At 42.4% G+C, this 19,301-nt stretch overlaps 1 protein-coding gene across 2 annotated transcripts in view; it reads left to right on the forward strand.

Annotated features, from left to right (window-relative positions):
* The first annotated feature begins 1,443 nt into the window (after positions 1–1,443).
* The window catches only part of LOC137239777 (HEAT repeat-containing protein 3), a 60,875-nt gene continuing 43,017 nt past the window's right edge, over positions 1,444–19,301 (forward strand). The window contains exons 1-7 of one of the 2 annotated variants that reach the window (XM_067765425.1): positions 1,444–1,574; positions 1,634–2,052; positions 3,553–3,970; positions 4,040–4,219; positions 4,291–4,440; positions 10,413–10,567; positions 10,630–10,706. In XM_067765425.1, coding sequence (XP_067621526.1) covers positions 1,711–2,052; positions 3,553–3,970; positions 4,040–4,219; positions 4,291–4,440; positions 10,413–10,567; positions 10,630–10,706 — 1,322 coding nt within the window. In that variant the 5' untranslated portion in view covers positions 1,444–1,574; positions 1,634–1,710. Of the gene's footprint in view, positions 2,053–3,552; positions 3,971–4,039; positions 4,220–4,290; positions 4,441–10,412; positions 10,568–10,629; positions 10,707–19,301 lie in introns of both variants that reach the window. The other variant, XM_067765424.1, reaches the window with a different exon arrangement.

Raw genomic sequence — 19,301 nt, forward strand, 5'->3', positions numbered from 1 at the left:
GTCCTTAGCAGAGGGGTTTAAGAAACTGTGTCCTCAGCTCAAAACTCAAAACGGCTTGACCGATTTCGATGATTTTAGTTTTTTTTTTGCTTGTAGTTCGGATAGTTTAGAAAAACAATTTTTGGAAAGTACGCCACGCCCCAAGCAGTGTAAATTGCGTGCCAAAAATCCGAGTGCCCTCAATTATAAATCTGTACCGAATTTCGGAAAAGTGGGCGGTGCCACGGCCTCTATTAAGTAGAATACAAATTCTCGTTATCTGCGCAATTATTTGAAGTAGATTCCAATATTTGGTATAGAGATCCCATATATGAGGAAATTAGGGTTTAAGAAGTAGAGTAGGAATGTGAATCGGAGTGGGAGTGAGTGAACGTGAAAGGAAATGGAGGTGAACGTGGAAGTGAGAGTAGGAATGGAAGTGGATGTAGGAGTCTACAAAGGTTAGGGAGTTGAATGGTAATATAAAGAGCTAGATATGGACAAAAACAAGAAGGGAAATGAAAAATAAAGTTAAAGAGAATGGAATAGATGGTGAAGAGAGGAGGCGAGGCTTACTTTTCAAATGTAATTTAATTTAATTTAATTTTTGTGCAGTACAAAGTGTGCCTAAGTAGTACGCCAGTTAGCTACAACTTAATAGGGCAAACATAGATCACAAAGGGGTTCCAACTCCTTTAGGACACTCACCAAATCACAAATCCTGAACAGGCCGATTACGAATTAAAAGTTTATATACTTTTTTTTTGTGTTCTTTTTGTTCCTGCTCTTCTTCTTCTTGTGTAGGTGTGAGTTGTCATGGATACCTTCTTAGGGAACTCCAAGGAAACTGGTAGCTTCAATCGGCTTAGAAAATGGTGTAAGAAGCCTTGGTAGCAATTTAGTCAACTTTAACTGGAGTTTAAAGGGCCAATTAAACTTCCTTAACTCTAACGCCATAGTCGTAACCATACCCATATCCATTACCATCTCTAATTGGAGCGATTAATGGTGCCTTAACCTAAAAATCGTAAAAATTTCATAAAAATGAAGAAAACCCAGAAAATTACAAACATATTCCACAAAAAAAAGTGTCTTAGTCATAACGTATACAAAATAATGAATAAAATCTACAAAAAGTTATTGAATTCGCGAACTCAAATATTTTTAAGTTATGGATATGGCTAGAAACCAAAAACCAATTGGTTGGCTATGGTATGGTTATGGCGTTAGCGTTGCGGTATGACACCATTAATCGATTACATTGATTTCCATAAGATAGGTTCGATCAGCTGTTTTATCTGGTTATGGTTTTATGGTTATAAGTCACCATTAATTGGCCCTTAAACTACCACTGGGCTGTCCTCTTTTCTCTCAGCAACAAATTAAAATTTATTTTAAGTGGTATGGCATCACTTATTCTAGTTTAAGCAAAAATTCGATCATAAAAAGGAAAATAAATAAAAAGAGAGAGGCAAAACAAAACGAAACTTGATAAGAATTAGAAGTAAAACGCAGGATGATAAACAAGGAATAAAAAGAATACTGCAAACAAAAACCTTGTTGTAGGGTGTTTGTGATTGTGCACGTGGGGGTCTGTAAGTTCGGACAGCTTGTCATTGTTTTCTTCGATTGATTTGTATTTGGCTTATACTAGCAGGAGAGTATCTTCTGTGCTGGAGCGGTGCGGACAACGTTCCTTGTGTACCTACCACTGGGATTTCCATACAAAAAATGGGTAAAACGAGAAAAAACCGAATCAGACACATAGCGAATTCCAATCCACTGGGCTTAAACATCATACCCGTTTTGCTTGATGGGAATCAGGATTCATTGGATAATGGATTGGATCCAGTGGAAACAATGCGTGATCAGCTATTAAATGTTAATGTTGAAGAGAAATTGAATGCATTGCAATCGCTCGCTGTAATGGTACAAAGTGGTAAAAAGGATAAGCTTACAGCAATTTGCCAAAATGATATCATTCGCATAGCAGCACCGTACCTATTTGATCGGGATCAACCTTTGCGTAATGCAGCGGCTGGGGCGCTACGCAATTTTACTGTTTGTATGCCGGTAAGTATATATTTTATTACGGTAACGTTCTACAAGACGGTGCACCACCTCACTGCTACAACAACAACAACAACAGCGGTGCACCACCTAATTATCGCTTCCCACGGCAGTCGGTTCTAGGAACTGGAGCGACGGGGAATTTTTCCCGACCAAGGGCTGTAATTTCAGTGTAACCACATTTAATTTGTTGCGTCCTTCCCACAAATTGTCATCCACCCAGCATATCCTTGCAGCGGGACTGCGCCATGTTCTACTCTGGGAAGGCATCGAACCCAATCCAGGATCCCGGCCCAGAGAAATGGAAAATAATCTTTTTAGGACGGTCACACTCTTGTCAGTGTGTCACGTATAAAGGGTGGTTACACCGGACGGGATGTTCTGGGACGTATCGTCCTCGCAACACTCTTGTAAGTGTCACATATGTATAAGGGGTGGTCACACCGAACGGGATGTTCTGGGACCTGTCGTCCTCATAACACTCTTGTAAGTGTGTCGGGTATAAGGGGTGGCTACACCGGACCGGATGTTCTGGGACCTGTCGTCCTCGTAATTCTTTTTTTGTTATTGTTGTTGTGGCGATAAGGACACTCTCCGAAGGTCCTCACACAGGCGTCAGACCTCTATGCCAGGAATATACCGGCGAATTCAGTTTTTAAAGAAAAAAATACTCAAAACTCGCAGAAGAGGAACCCACTCTCCTTAGGGAAACGCGTGTCATCACATAACACCAACCACCTGTTGTTGTTGTTATAGCAGTGCTTCGCCCCATCCAATAGGTGCCACCAATTGCCAATCAATGCCTCTAACGGTAGTCTAAGGAAACTTGCTGTTTCAACCAGGTGGATCATAATGAGAGGGGTGTTAGAGCCGTTGGCACACCAACCATCTCTTCAATTGTAGTGTGAAACCAACGCCTCTAACATCCCTTTCACTATGATCCACCTATGTTAAAACTGCAAGTTTCCTTGGACTCCTGTTAGAGGATATTGAAGACAATTTGTGATCGGTCGCGCCTATTGGATGGGGCGAAGAACTCCTACAACAACAACCTAATTATTATCAAAAATTATCAAAGGTTGTATCAAAACACGCTTTTCGACCTCCATTTTTAGAATCCGAAAGCGAAAATTAAAATTTTTATTTCTCTCAAAAGATATGTATGAGCAAAAAATCGGTTCGAATGTTAATATGGTTGTTGTATTTTGCCAGATTTGTTGTACACACATACACACTAATTCAGAAAAGTGTTCTGCGTGCATTTAAATTTGATCCCCAAAATGCTGTTAGACCCACCCAAAGCCGCCAGCGCAGAAAGGTGTTCTGTGCCAAAAAACTATGGATCGGGCCCCATATTTCGGGACTCTCTTGGGGTCATTTTATGGTTTTTTGTAAATATCTTTCGACAGAATACAAATTTTTAATTTCCTATTTTTTTGTAAAAAGTTACCTTTATTATTTATAAAATTGATCTTAATAATAGTTATGATTTCTTCACGTTAGGAAGTATGTGATGTATTTGTTGAGCAAGATGTGCTTACGCCGCTACTTGCTCTACTTAATGAATATGCGCAAGATGCACAATGGACACCTACCTTTGATGCCGCATTGGACGGTCAATTAGATGTACGTTCCGATACATTTTTGCAGGCCATAAATTTGTTGTGGAATCTGTGTGAAAGCTCAATGACAGCCTTGGACACTTTTAATCAATCACAACTGATTGGTGGATTGATACGTTGTCTGGATCATTCCGTTTTTGGTTTAGATATAGCAGTATCCGTGGCCCAATGCTTATTGGTAGTATCGGAAAATAATCAAAAAGTTTGGAATGCATTGACTCAACATGTACATGCATTGCTTATATTACTAGAACTAAATGGAGTTTGCGGTCATCATTATCTGCGTACATTGGGAGCAGGTATATTAAATATTTGTTGAAATAAAATAATGATTACAAATTTCATTCAACCATTATTTTTGTGGCTAGCTATTTTATCAAATGTACCAGCGCTATCAGCTGCTTATAGCAGTAATATTTTAAATTCCTTAGCTCAAACGCTGGCAGTTGATCATCAAGAAGCGTTATCGAACGTGTTGAATGCTCGCGTTGAGAATGAGCGTAATGAATGTGTTCCAGTTTTGGATATAAATATGGAAACCGAAGAGGGTGTGCGATGCTTATATTATTGTATTCATTCAAGATTTTTTAAATATTTTTGTTTTTGACTACTATTGTAGACGAGTCCGAAGAAGCTGCCGCATTACGTCGTCGACGTCTAGAATTGCCCACAACTGCTGAAATTGCTATCAAAGAAGTAGCAAATTTATTAGATGCTCATCGTGTTGCAGCCGAAATAATTACCAATTTAGTCTCCAATGATGATGATGGTAACTAATGAAAGAAGTATATAGAATGTTTGTATAGCTGTACTCTTAAAAGCAATTCGTATGGTATGTTCAATTGCTCCTTAGATTACTATTGCATCCCGATTGTTCTCATGTCGAAATATGCTGATGAGGACGTTGTTGTTGTTGTTGTTGTAGCAGTGCTTCGCCCCACCTAACAGACGCGACCGATCACAAACTGTCATCAATATCCTCTAACGGGAGTCCAAGGAAACTTGCTGTTTCAACAGGGGTGGACCATAGGGAAAGGGGTGTTAGAGGCGTTGGTTCCACATTACAATTAAAGAGATGGTTGGTGTCATGTGGGGACACATTGCAAGCGGGGCATACATTTTGTATGTCGGGGTTGATTCTGGATAGGTAAGAGTTTAACCTGTTACAGTATCCAGAACGAAGTTGAGCCAGAGTGACACGCGTTTCCCTGGGGAGTATGCGTTCCTCTTCCGCAAGTTTTGGATACTTTACTTTAAGTACTGGGTTCACCGGGCAATTCCCGGCATAAAGGTCCGACGCCTGTTTGTGGAGTACACCAAGGACCTGCTTGTGTTTTTTCGCTTCATACGGCTGTGTTCTCAGATGCCGTATTTCCTCAAAATGCTTACGGAGATGACTCCTTAAGCCCCTAGGCGGTGCTGGCTCGTCAATCAGATGTCTGTTGGGATGCCCAGGTTTCTGGGTATTCAACAGGAACTGTTTGGTCAGCATCTCGTTTCTTTCCCTGATGGGGAGTATTCTCGCCTCATTATGTAGATGGTGTTCTGGGGACATAAGAAGACAGCCCGTGGCAATTCTGAGAGCAGTATTTTGGCAGGCCTGTAGCTTCTTCCAGTGGGTAATTTTTAGGCTTGGCGACCATATGGGTGACGCGTAGCACGTAATCGGCTGGCTAATTGCTTTGTATGTAGTCATGAGCGTTTCTTTATCTTTTCCCGAGGTACTGCCAGCAAGGGATTTGAGGATTTTGTTACGGCTCTGAATTCTCGGAACAATTGCGGCTGCGTGCTCACCAAAATGTAGATCCTGATCAAACGTCACACCCAAGATTTTGGGGTGTAGGACAGTCGGTAGCGTAGAGCCATCGACGTGGATGTTCAAAATGGTCGACATTTGGGACGTCCATGTTGTAAATAAGGTCGCGGAAGGTTTAGTCGGTGATAATGCCAGGTTTCGCGAGGCGAAAAAAACTGGAGAGATCAGGGAGGTAGCCGTTTATTTTGTTGCATAGCTCATCGATCTGTGGGCCTGGGCCTGTGGCCATTACTGTGCAGTCATCGGCGTAGGAAACGATTGTGACTCCTTCCGGTGGTGAAGGTAGCTTAGATATGTAGAAATTAAACAAAAGTGGGGATAGGACACCACCCTGTGGCACCCCTTGTTTAATTCTCCTTGGCTTTGATGTTTCGTTTCTAAATAGCACCGATGCCTGCCGACCACCCAGATAATTTGCGGTCCACCTTTTAAGACATGGGGGAAGGGTAGACCCTTCCAGGTCTTGCAGTAACGAGCCATGGTTGACCGTATCAAAAGCTTTTGATAGGTCTAGCGCTACGAGTACTGTTCTATGGTGGGGGTTTTGATTTAAACCGCAATTTATCTGGGTGCTGATGGCATTTAGCGCGGAGGTAGTGCTATGGAGTTTTCTGAAGCCATGCTGATGGGAGGCTAGTTGCAAATTTGCTTGGAAATAAGGGAGCAAAATGGCTTCGAGCGTCTTTGCTACTGGCGATAGGAGAGATATCGGACGATACGACTCTCCTATGTTAGCTGGTTTACCAGGCTTTAGTAGCGGGACCACCTTGGCCATTCTCCATTTCTCGGGTATGACAAAGGTGGAAAGAGACAGGTTGAAGACCTGCGCTAAATATTTGAAACCCTCTTTCCCTAGGCTTTTAAGCATCGGCACGGCTATGCCGTCTGGGCCCACTGCTTTGGATGGTTTAGCGCGACCAATGGCGTCCTCAACCTCTTTAGCGGTGATGGTGATTGGTGACGCGCTGAATTTGTGTTTATGTGCGTGTCTGTTGGCCCTCCGTCTAACTTTGTCGACCGTAGAATGCATTATATATTGTCGGCAGAAAGCGCTCGCGCATTTTTTCGCATCCGACAGCACTTTGTCGCCAAAGGCGATGGAAACTTTGTCTTTGTGCTTGGTCGGATTCGATAGGGACTTTACGGTGGACCAAAGTTTACCCACACCGGTAGAGAGGTTACAACCTCTTAGGTGCTCCTCCTATTTCGCCCGCTTGTGTTCATCCACAAGCAATCTGATGTGTTGGTTTATATCCCTTATTTGGGGGTCGCCTGGATCAAGCTGCCTTATAAGGTAACGTTCTCTCGCTAAGTTTGCGGCCTCCGCCGGGAAGTGGGGCCGGATTTCGGGAATTCTCCCGGCGGGAATGAAACGTGCCGAGGCGGATTCAATGACCTTGCGGAAGGCACGCTCCCCTTGGCGGGCATCAGTCGGGATAGGGAGGGCAGCAAAGAGGTTGTCTGTAAAGGATTTATATTCTTCCCACTTTCCTTTTTTAAAGTTTATGAAAGTGCGTTTTTCGGTGACGATGAAGTCGGCGGTACGCTCGAGCCAAACAAGTATAGGCAGGTGGTCGGATGCCAATGAATCCATCGGCTGCCAGTTGACGCAGTTTACGAGTTCTGCGCTCACGATTGAGATATCTGGCGAACTGTGACAGCTTCCTACCATACGTGTGGGGGCGTCTCCGTTTATTGTGCAGAAAGTCGTTTCTTCTATTTGATCCGCCAACATCTCGCCCCTACTGTCCGCCCGCAAATTTGAGTGCCATAGATCATGATGGGCATTGAAGTCGCCTAAAATAATGCGATTGTTTCCAGTGAGTAAGGCTCTGATATTAGGGCGGTATCCACCGGGGCAACAGGTGGCAGGGGGGATGTAGATGTTGATGATTTCTAGGTTTGCATCGCCTGACCGGACAGATAGGCCTTGACGTTCTAAGACGTTGTCCCTGCGGTCGATGCCAGGATCAAATATGTGATATTGCACAGAGTGGTGTATTATAAACGCGAGGCCGCCTCCATTTCCGCTCTCGCGATCTTTTCTGTGGACATTATACCCAGAGCAGGTCTGCAATGCAGATCGTGCTGTGAGTTTAGTCTCTTGAATCGCAGCAATGCGGATGTTGTGCCGCTTCATGAAATTGACTATCTCCGTAATCTTCCCAGTCAGTCCATTACAGTTTAACTGCAGAATTCTGAAGTGCATGAGGGGAGACGTCGCCACTCTGGGGGTAAGTGACGGGTGACTACGCCTGGGTTGAGGAAGGCCAGGACGCAATTGCTGTTGTGGCCCTGGGACTGGGCGTCCTTGGGCAAGCATTGGGGTACCCGGATGATTTGGGTTTGCGACCTGGCAACATGGCGCGATGAAACCCGTCGAGGGGTTGCCGTCGCGGAGACCAGAACATCTAGGAAAGTGGCACCACCCAAGGCAGGAGCTGCATTGGGCGGATGTCGCAAACATATATATTCTGTGCTGGCAAACGGTGCAAACGGAGGTAGGGACTAAGAGTCTGGTTCCCTGACCTACACGATTGCTGCCGGAAAAGAGGGGGGGAGAAGACGGGGGCAGGGGCTGTTGCTCAGCATTGCTTCCGACTCTACTACGAAGATTGTAGTTATGAGTGGTAGCAGCTGTTTGAGTTGTTGGCGCCGTAAGGCGCGAGCAGCAGCGGGTACTTGTTGTGGCTTGCTGAGCAGCGGGGCTGCTGGAAGGTAATGGGGGGGCGCTTAGACGTAGACTACGGGGCGCCCTTGGGCGTGAACAGCAAGGAGCCACAAAAGATTTATAAAAGCTACGTGGACGTCGGGTTTTGGGATCAAGCCCAGAACAACCTGTCCGATGCAACCATCCCTTACACGAGACACACTGAACAGAGTATGACCGTCCTAAAAAGATTCTTTTCCGGCAGATGCAGCAAAACCATTTCTCAGGACCGGGGCCAGGAGAGGACCCGGATTGGATTCGATACCTTCCCGGAGCAAGAGAATATGGAGCAGGCCTGCTGCAAGGAGCTGCTGGGAGGATGACAATTTGTGGGAGGGACGAAACAAATTAAATGGGGTTACACTGAAATGACAGTCCTTGGTCGGGAAAAATCCCGAGTCACTCCGGTACATAGAACCGACTGCCTTGGGAAGCGCTGATGAGGACGTATTCGTGTTCGCTATAGCAAAACGGGCTAAGCAGTTTAGAATATACTTCCGCCAAGGAATATCGACTGCAGTTGGATTCCAGGGGTTTAACAAATTTTTCTCGCGACAGTTGGGGAAAGTAGCAGAAGGTGGAAGTGTTGGAGCATATCTTATCCATATTGTGCCATAAGCAAACTTTTAGTCAAAATAACATTACGTAACAAGCAATTATATCCGACTGTTCGACATATCATTGTGAACATAGTGGTGTTAAGGAACTAGAATAACTTGACTTACATGTTGCTAATGTCTAGCATTTTTCGTAGGCCCTACATCACCGTATAATCATACGTTTAATAATTAAGCCTAATAAAAGAGATGAGGTTGCCTCAATGGTAGTATCATCACCCTACAATGATGTATGATAACAATCGGGGTCAGGAAAAAGGAAAGAGACGCAGCGCAACATAGTTCGTGGGGTTGGATTTGTACTAAGAAAGAGACTGTGATGTTCACAATTATAGACGAGCGTATCACTTTGATTCGTATCATACTGAGGTTAACTAACATATCGTTTATGCCGCGGTGTGGTGTTAGCGTGCTCCACCTATCACACCGAAGAAATTTAGAAAAAAGTGTTCAATTACAAAAACAGTTTTCCTGGCGGATTGGCCCCTATGCAGTAATTTGGCATACACTTTGGGTGTATTTTTGAAATGAAAAACTTCTCAGCGGAAATTCATCTGTCTTGTAGATGGCGTTCGGAGTCGGCATAAAACATCTAGGATCCGTCCCGCCAATTTGTAGGCACAATTATAAGGACAACGACGGAAATTGGAAGGGAAGCTTAGCCTAAAATCTCTTCGATGGTTATCGCGGCTTGCATAAATGTTTTATTTATTTATTTATGCCTCTTCATCTATTTAGTAAAGAGGCGAATGGTGCTTTCCACATCCAAAGTACTCTGGAACTCGGGAACGCATGATAAATGGTTATCAGGACATTCCGGCATAGAATATAGTTGTTGTTGTTGTTGTAGCGATAAGGACACTCTCCGAAGGCCTTGGGGAGTGTTATCGATGTTGATGGTCCTTTGCCGGATGCAGATCCGGTACTTTCCGGTACCAAGCCGGATTATCTCGGGAACGATTTGTTATGACCACATGCGACCTTCTTGGTGATACCGCCCTCCCACCCCCTATATCCATGAGGAGTTCGTGGTCGCCAGAGCCTCGGCTGTTAATGAAACAGGATTCGCCACCGATAGGTGACGTTGACAATTGGGTTTGGAGAAGCTATATAATGCGCTGCCAACCTGAAAGGGTTGCGCTACACAACCCCTTGAATCTGGTATTTTATCGCCTCTTACGACAGGCATACCTACCGCAGGTATATTCTGACCCCCCAACCCGCAAAACAAAGTATTATAGACGTCTGACTTTCACAGCAGATGGAAGATAGCAGAAGGTAAAAGAAGACTGGTGCTTGCTTCCAATCGACGTTAGTCTCCAATTGGTGTCAGTTAACTCCAGTAAAATAAAACGCATTTGAAAGTCAATCATATGTATATAAGGGAGCTAACTGTTAGAAACCACTTTCTTTTCAAGCTAGAATACACCTCCATGCGGTAACTTTTGTTGTTGTCCATGCGGTAACTCATGTCGTACAATGCACATATCGTCAATGTATTTGCAAAATTGTCTATCAATGTCTCGTTAATACCAGGATAAATTTAATACCAAATTTCAGTACAATTCAATTTTGAATTTGAATTATACTTAAAACAGAGTGGGTCGATTCAGAAGGTGAAGATGCATCAGAGAGCGAGGGTATATTGGACTATGACATTTCAAATGCGAACGGTAATGAAGATATACATGACGAGGATAAGCTTCCTGCAGAATTGATAGAAATGATTAAGAACCTGGGCATTGTGCAAAAGGCAAGTTAAAAAAAAAATATACAGCCTCAGAAATCGTTGTTACAGATATTTCATATTATTAGCTATGGCACAAGGCACAAGTTTTACCAGACAATGTGGTGCAAACGCTAAGAGAAGTGAGTGTGGAATTGATAATGAAGTAAGTATACCAACAATAACAAAAATCAAAAATTTCTTTTCTTTGAATGCTACCAAACTAGCCAGTTGTAAACGTATGGACGAAACAATGATATTTGAGGCTTGAATTGGGACTATGTATGCATGCCAGTATAAATTCATTCATTCATTCATTTATTTAAATAAACAAGTAAGGAACGCTAAGTTCGGGTGTAACCGAACATTACATACTCAGCTGAGAGCTTTGGAGACAAAATAAGGGAAAATCACCATATAGGAAAATGAACGTAGGGTAACCCTGGAATGTGTTTGTATGACCTGAGTATCAAATGGAAGGTATTAAAGACTACTTTAAAAGGGCGTGGGCCATATATCTATAGGTGGACGCCATTTCAGGATATCGCCATAAAGGTGGACCAGTGGTGACTGTTTGCCAGCACAGAATATATATGTTTGCGACATCCGCAAAATGCAGCTCCTGCCTTGGGTGGTGCCACTTTCCTAGATGTTCTGGTCTCCGTGACGGCAACCCCCCGACGGGTTTCATCGCGCCATGTTGCCAGGTCGCAAACCTAAATCATCCGGGTACCCCAATGCTTGCCCAAGGACGCCCAGTCCCAGGGCAACAACAGCAATTGCGTCCTAGCCTTCCTCAACCCAGGCGCAGTCACCCGTCACTTACCCCCAGAGTGGTGACGTCTCCCCTCATGCACTTCAGAATTCTGCAGTTAAACTGTAATGGACTAACTGGGAAGATTACGGAGATAGTCGATTTCATGAAGCGGCACAACATCCGCATTGCTGCGATTCAAGAGACTAAACTCACAGCAAGATCTGCATTGCAGACCTGCTCTGGGTATAATGTCCACAGAAAAGATCGCGAGAGCGGAAATGGAGGCGGACTCGCGTTTATCATACACCACTCTGTGCAATATTATATATTTGAGGCATCGACCGCAGGGACAATGTCTTAGAACGTCAAGGGTATCTGTCCGGTCAGGCGTAGCAAACCTAGAAATCATCAACATCTACATCCCTCCTGCCACCTGTTGCCCCAGTGGATACCGCCCTAATATCAGGGCCTTACTCACTGGCAACAATCGCATTATCTTAGGCGATTTCAATGCCCATCGCGATCTATGGCATTCAAATTTGCGGGCGGACAGTAGGGGTGAGATGTTGGCGGATCAAATAGAAGAAACGACGTTCTGCACAATAAACGGAGACGCCCCCACACGTATGGTAGGAAGCTGTCACAGTTCACCAGATATCTCAATCGTGAGCGCAGAACTCGTAAACTGCGTCAACTGGCAGCTGATGGTAACATTGGCATCCTACCACCTGCCTATACTTATTTCGCTCGAGCGTACTGCGGACTTCATCGTCACAGAAAAACGCACTTTCATAAACTTCAAAAAAGGAAAGTGGGACGAATATAAATATTTACAGACAACCTCTTTGTTGCCCTCCCTATCCCGACTGATGCCCGCCAAGGGGAGCGTGCCTTCCGCAAGGTCATTGAATCCGCCTGGGCACGTTTCATTCCCGCCGGGAGAATTCCCGAAATTCGGCCCCACTTCCCGGCGGAGGCCGCAAACTTAGCGAGAGAACGTGACCTTATAAGACAGCTTGATCCAGGCGACCCCCAAATAAGGGATATAAACCAACGCATCAGATTGCTTGTGGATGAACACAAGCGGGCGAAATGGGAGGAGCACCTTAGAGGTTGTAACCTCTCCACCGATGTGGGTAAACTTTGGTCCACCGTAAAGTCCTTGTCGAATCCGTCTAAGCACAAAGACAAAGTTTCCATCGCCTTTGGAGATAAAGTGCTGTCGGATGCGAAAAAATGCGCGAGCGCTTTCTGCCGACAATATATAATGCATTCAACGGTCGACAAAGATAGATGGAGGGCCAACAGACACGCACATAAACACAAATTCAGCGCGTCACCAATCACCATCACCGCTAAAGAGGTTGAGGACGCCATTGGTCACGCTAAACCATCCAAAGCAGTGGGCCCAGACGGCATAGCCATGCCTATGCTTAAAAGCCTTGGGAAAGAGGGTTTCAAATATTTAGCGCATGTGTTCAATCTGTCTCTTTCCACCTTTGTCTTACCCGAAAAATGGAAAATGGCCAAGGTGGTTCCGCTACTAAAGCCTGGGAAACCAGCTAACATAGGAGAGTCGTATCGTCCGATATCTCTCCTATCGCCAGTACCAAAGAGGCTTGAAGCTATTTTTCTCCCCTATTTCCAAGCAAATTTGCAACTAGCCTGTCATCAGCATGGCTTCAGAAAACTCCATAGCACTACCACCGCGCGAAATGCCATTAGCAAGCACCCAGATAAATTGCGGTTTAAATCAAAACCCCACCATAGAACAGTACTCGTAGCGCTAGACCTATCAAAAGCTTTTGATACGGTCAACCATGGCTCGTTACTGCAAGACCTGGAAGGGTCTACCCTTCCCCCATGTCTTAAAAGGTGGACCGCAAATTATCTGGGTGGTCGGCAGGCATCGGTGCAATTTAGAAACGAAACATCAAAACCAAGAAGAATTAAAGAAGGGGTACCACAGGGTGGTGTCCTGTCCCCACTTTTGTTTAATTTCTACATATCTAAGCTACCTTCACCACCGGAAGGAGTCACAATCGTTTCCTACGCCGATGACTGCACAATAATGGCCACAGGCCCAGGCCCGCAGATCGATGAGCTTTGCAATAGAATAAACGGCTACCTCCCTGATCTCTCCAGTTTTTTCGCCTCGCGAAACCTGGCATTATCACCGACTAAATCTTCCGCGACCTTATTTACAACATGGACGTCCCAAATGTCGACCATTTTGAACATCCACGTCGATGGCACTACGCTACCGACTGTCCTACACCCCAAAATCTTGGGTGTGACGTTTGATCAGGATCTACATTTTGGTGAGCACGCAGCTGCAATTGTTCCGAGAATTCAGAGCCGTAACAAAATCCTCAAATCCCTCGCTGGCGGTACTTCGGAAAAGATAAAGAAACGCTCATGATTACATACAAAGCAATTAGCCAGCCGATTACGTGCTACGCGTCACCCATATGGTCGCCAAGCCTAAAAATTACCCACTGGAAGAAGCTATAGGCCTGCCAAAATACTGCTCTCAGAATCGCCACGGGCTGTCTTCTTATGTCCCCAGAACACCATCTGCATAATGAGGCGAGAATACTCCCCATCAGGGGGAGAAATGAGATGCTGACCAAACAGTTCCTGTTGAATACCCAGAAACCCGAGCATCCCAACAGACATCTGATTGATGAGCCAGCACCGCCTAGGGGCTTAAGGAGTCATCTCCGTAAGCATTTTGAGGAAATACGGCACCTGAGAACCCAGCCGTATGAAGCGAAAAAACACTAGCAGGTCCTTGGTGAACTCCACAAACAGGCGTCGGACCGTTATGCCGGGAATTGCCCGGTGAATCCTGTACTCAAAGAAAAGTATCCAAAACTCGCGGAAGAGGAACGCATACTCCCCAGGGAAACGCGTGTCACTCTTGCTCAACTTCGTTCTGGATACTGTAACAGGTTAAACTCATACCTATCCAGAATCAACCCCGACATACAAAATGTATGCCCCGCCTGCAATGTGTCCCCACATGACACCAACCATCTCTTTAATTGTAATGTGGAACCAACGCCTCTAACACCCCTTTCCTTATGGTCCACCCCTGTTGAAACAGCAAGTTTCCTTGGACTCTCGTTAGAGGATATTGATGAAAGTTTGTGATCGGTCGCGGCTGTTAGGTGGGGCGAAGCACTGCTACAACAACAACAACAACAACAACAAGGGGGGACTCTAGAATGTGTTTGTACGATATGAGTATCAACTGAAAGGTGTTAGTGAGTATTTTTAAAGGGAGTGATCCTTAGTTCTATAGGTTGATGCCTTTTCCAGATATCGCCATAAAGATGGACCAGGGGCAACTCTAGAATGCGTTTGTATGATATGGGTACCAAATGAAAGGTGTTAGTAATTATTTAAAAGGGAGTGGGCGTTAGTTCCATAGGTGGACGCCTTTTCGAGATGTCGCCATAAAGATGGACCAGTGGTGACTCTAGAATGTGTTTGTATGATATGGGTATCAAACGAAAGGCGTTAATGAGTATTTTAAAAGGGAGTGGGCCTTAGTTCTATAGGTGGACGCCTTTTCGAGATATCGCCATAAAGGTGGACCAGGGGTGACTCTAGAATGTGTTTGTACGATATGGGAATCAAATGAAAGGTGTTAATGAGTATTTTAAAAAGAAGTGGGCCTTAGTTCTATAGGTGGATGCCTTTTCGAGATATCGCCATAAAGGTGGACCAGGGGTGACTCTAGAATGTATTTGTACGATATGGGTATCAAATGAAAGGTGTTAATGAGTATATTAAAAGGGAGTGGCCCTTAGTCGTATATGTGAAGGCGTCAATATACCAATCCAATCACCATGTTTCATCCCTTTTTTCGTATTTGGTATAGAATTAAGGTATTTTTTAATTTTTCGAAATTTTCGATATCGAAAAAGTGGGCGCGGTCATAGTCGGATTTCGCCCGTTTTTAACACCAAGATAAAGTGAGTTCAGATAAGTACGTGAACTAAGTTTAGTAAAGATATATCGGTTTTTGCTCAAGTTATCTTGTTAACGGCCGAGCGGAAGGTCAGACGGTCGGCTGTGTATAAAAACTGGGCGTGGCTTCAACGATTTCGCCCATTTTTGCAGAAAACTGTTATGATAATAGGATTGGTAAATTTTTGTTCGACTTAGAGCATTAAAAGTTTTATAGACAAATTAAATGAAAAAGGGCGGAGCCACGCCCATTTTGAAAATTTCTTCTAGTTTTGTATTTTGTTGCGTGTTCTTCATCCGATTTTGCTAATTTTTATTAAGCACACATATAGTAATAGGAGTAATGTTCCTGCAAAATTTCATCATGATACACCTTGCAAAACTTTGAAATTACCTCCTTTTAAAAGTGGGCGGTGCCACGCCCATTGTCCAAAATTTTACTAATTTTCGATTTTGCGTGATAAGTTCGACGCACCTATCACGTTTTATCGCTTTATCCGACTTTGGTAATGAATTATCGCGCTTTTTCGATTTTTCGAAATTTTCGATATCGAAAAAGTGGGCGTGGTTATGGTCCGATATCGTTCATTTTAAATAGCGATCTGAGATGAGTGTCCAGGAACATACATTCAAATTTCATCAAGATACCTCAAAATTTACTCAAGTTATCGTGTTAACGGACAGACGGACGGACAGTCGGACGGACGGACATGGCTCAATCAAATTTTTTTTCGATACTGTTGATTTTGATACATGGAAGTAAGTCTATATCTATCTCGATTCCTTTAGACCTGTACAACCAACCGTTATCCAATCAAAGTTAATATATGTAGGATGCCGATATAATTTAAACAACGACCGTTCAATTCAATAGTAAATTTTATTCTGAACTCAAAAATACAATTTTTCAAAGTCAAAAACAAATTACATATTTTTCAGTGAAACACGCACACTTGTTCCTCTTAAAAATACACTCAACCAAACCAACAAGTGTACGTGGACGTATTCATACATATATACATACATACAAGTATATAACAAAATGAAAATACAAACTTCCACACATATTTCCAAATTTTTATATAAACCTGAATAAAACATTGACAAATGCAAGTACATAAATACTTACACATACAAACAAAATGTATTGACTTCATTATTGACTATAAGAAATCTAACTCCCATGATCAAATACAAAAACAAAATACGTACAAAGTACAAAAACTCCAGTACACATACTACAATTCGTCCATCCTGACAATTGAGATCTCCTGATCTCTTAACAAAAATAATAATAAACATTTTTTAAAAATTTCCATAATAAAAAACCTGCGCTAAAAGATTACGCAATCTCAAAATATCCCAATTAAATAATGTAATTTCAAAATATCACCATTCGACCACCCTGACAATCAAGATCCCCTGATCTCTATATTTTTCTTGGATTTGCTCACATCCCAAAAACCACGGTCGCATATTACCTATTGCCCATACACCAACATAAGGCGTCCGAGATTGCTGAAACCCCTCAACATCTTTCACCAAATAACGATCGTTTTTCAATACTTTAGCTATTGACCTTTAAATTTTGGGAGAAGCTTTTTAGGAACACTAGCATGTGAATCAAAATTTTCAAACACTACATAGTCTCCTTCTTTAAATATGATAGGAACCTTTCTTCTACTATTTACATAATCTTCATTATATTTTTGCAACTTCTTTTCATTTTCTGCTTTCTAATATCTATAAGAGAACTTGGTTCCTGAACCTGTTCTCCTTCAATAAAATTTTCTTTTAAAACATCTAAAACATTACCTCGTTGTTTGACCCCAAATAACATCACACTTGGGTACTCTTTTAATGTCCTATGTACAGTATTATTCAACGCAAACTCAACAGTTTCTATCACATTATCCCAATAAAAATTTTTTTCAAAACTTAACTATTTCGCGATCATAGGACCCAAACCTCTGTTTACCCTTTCTTGACCATTGGCTTGTGGTGAACCTGTAGTTATCTTAACGTGACTAACATTTTCTTTCAAAAAAATAAAAAAACTCACTCGAAGTAAAACAACTACCTCTGTCAGAGACTATTATCCTCAGACGACTATATGACCGAAAATAATCTTTTAACATTAATACTACCTCTTTAGTTTTTGTGGTTGTTGTTGTTGTTGTTGTTGTAGCGATAAGGTTGCTCCCCGAAGGCTTTGGGGAGTGTTATCGATGTGATGGTCCTTTGCCGGATACAAATCCGGTACGCTCCGGTACCACAGCACCATTAAGGTGCTAGCCCGACTTATGTGGCCACATTAAACCTTCAGGCCATTCCCTCCGTCCCTACCCCCAAGTTCCATGAGGAGCTTGGGGTCGCCAGAGCCTCGTCTGTTAGTGAAACAGGATTCGCCGCGGATAGGTGAGGTTGACAATTGGGTTTGGAGAAGCTATATATTGCGCTGGCAACCTAAATGGTTGCGCTACACAGCCCTTTGAATCTGGTATTTTAGTCGCCTCTTACGACAGGCATACCTACCGCGGGTATATTCTGATCCCCTAACCCGCTGGGGTAGTTTTTGTGGGTAGTTTTTGTGGTCTTCTTTGGATATAATTTTACAAACATAGTAAATGCATCCACCACTACCACCAAATGTTTCACTACTCTTGAATTATCAATTGGCCCGTAGTGATCTACATGAATTACTTCAAAAGGCAAGCTCCGTTTTGGAACAGTATGTAAAAATCCTTCTTGCCTACCACACTTGGCTGAAAATGTTATACATTGTAAACAATTTTCTATATGACTCATAATTTTCTGTTTCATTTTAGGAAACCAATAACTTTTAGAAATAACATCCAATGTTTTATCTACCCCTAAATGTCCCAATTCATCATGATATTTATATAATACGTGACTTTCCATATTCTCTGGAACATAAAATAAAACTGACCCATTATCCTTTTTCCTATAAATTACTCCATTACGCATTTCATATAAGCCACGTTCCTTTTTTTGTAATAAATTACGTAATTCTTTTAACTTGTGATCCTTATTTTGACATATAATCATATTCTCTTCAAACGTGTTGCTCTCTAACACTGAAATATTATTGCAACGACTAAGTGCATCTACATTTTGCATACGATAACCTGATCGATGCTCCAATACATAATCATAATTTTGAAGTTCTAACGCCCACCTAGCAATTCTTGGATTCATTTCCTTTTTATTTAAAGTTAAAGTTAAAGAGTTACAATCTGTTATTATTTTAAATTTTAAACCTTGCAAATAAATTCTAAATCTCTTAAGTGCATATATTATTGCTAGAGTTTCAAGTTCAAAGCTATGATACTTAGACTCTGCCTTACTTGTACGTTTAGAAAAATAAAATACTGGATGCATTTTGCCATCTTTCTTCAACTGCATCAATATGGCCCCAAACCCTATACAACTAGCATCACAATGTAACTCGGTCACATCATTTGGATCATACAAAGCTAAAATTGGTGACTCCAACAGCTTTTGTTTAAGGTTTTCATAACATAATAATTAATTTTCACCAAACTGAAATTTCATACAAAGGTTTTGCAATCAAGGAAAAATCTTTTATAAATCTTCGAAAATATGAACAAAGTCCAAGAAAACTCTGAACCGAATGCAATTTTGTTGGATCCAAAAATGTAACACCTTCCCCAATCTTAAAATTTAATTCATTATCAACAATTTGATAAATTGCTAAAAATTCCGTGTCAAACAAAACTTCATCACTCTTTTTCACATTAATATCAGAAACAGTCTATTCATAATCATCATTACCGTAACTTCCCTTATCCTCTAAATACTTTCCGCAATTTTTAGACATAAGATTCGGTACCACATTATGAATGTGTTTATTTCCACAATCTTCCCTTAATATTTTAAACCCTCCCACCTTCAAAAAATCTCTACCCAAAACAGCATCATAACTCATTGTCCTGTCAGAAACTACAACAAGAATTATTGGAAACTCCTTTGCATCCAAAATAA

The sequence above is a fragment of the Eurosta solidaginis genome, chromosome 2, assembly GCF_040869045.1.
Source record: "Eurosta solidaginis isolate ZX-2024a chromosome 2, ASM4086904v1, whole genome shotgun sequence".
In the NCBI taxonomy this organism is placed as follows: Eukaryota; Metazoa; Arthropoda; class Insecta; order Diptera; family Tephritidae; genus Eurosta; species Eurosta solidaginis.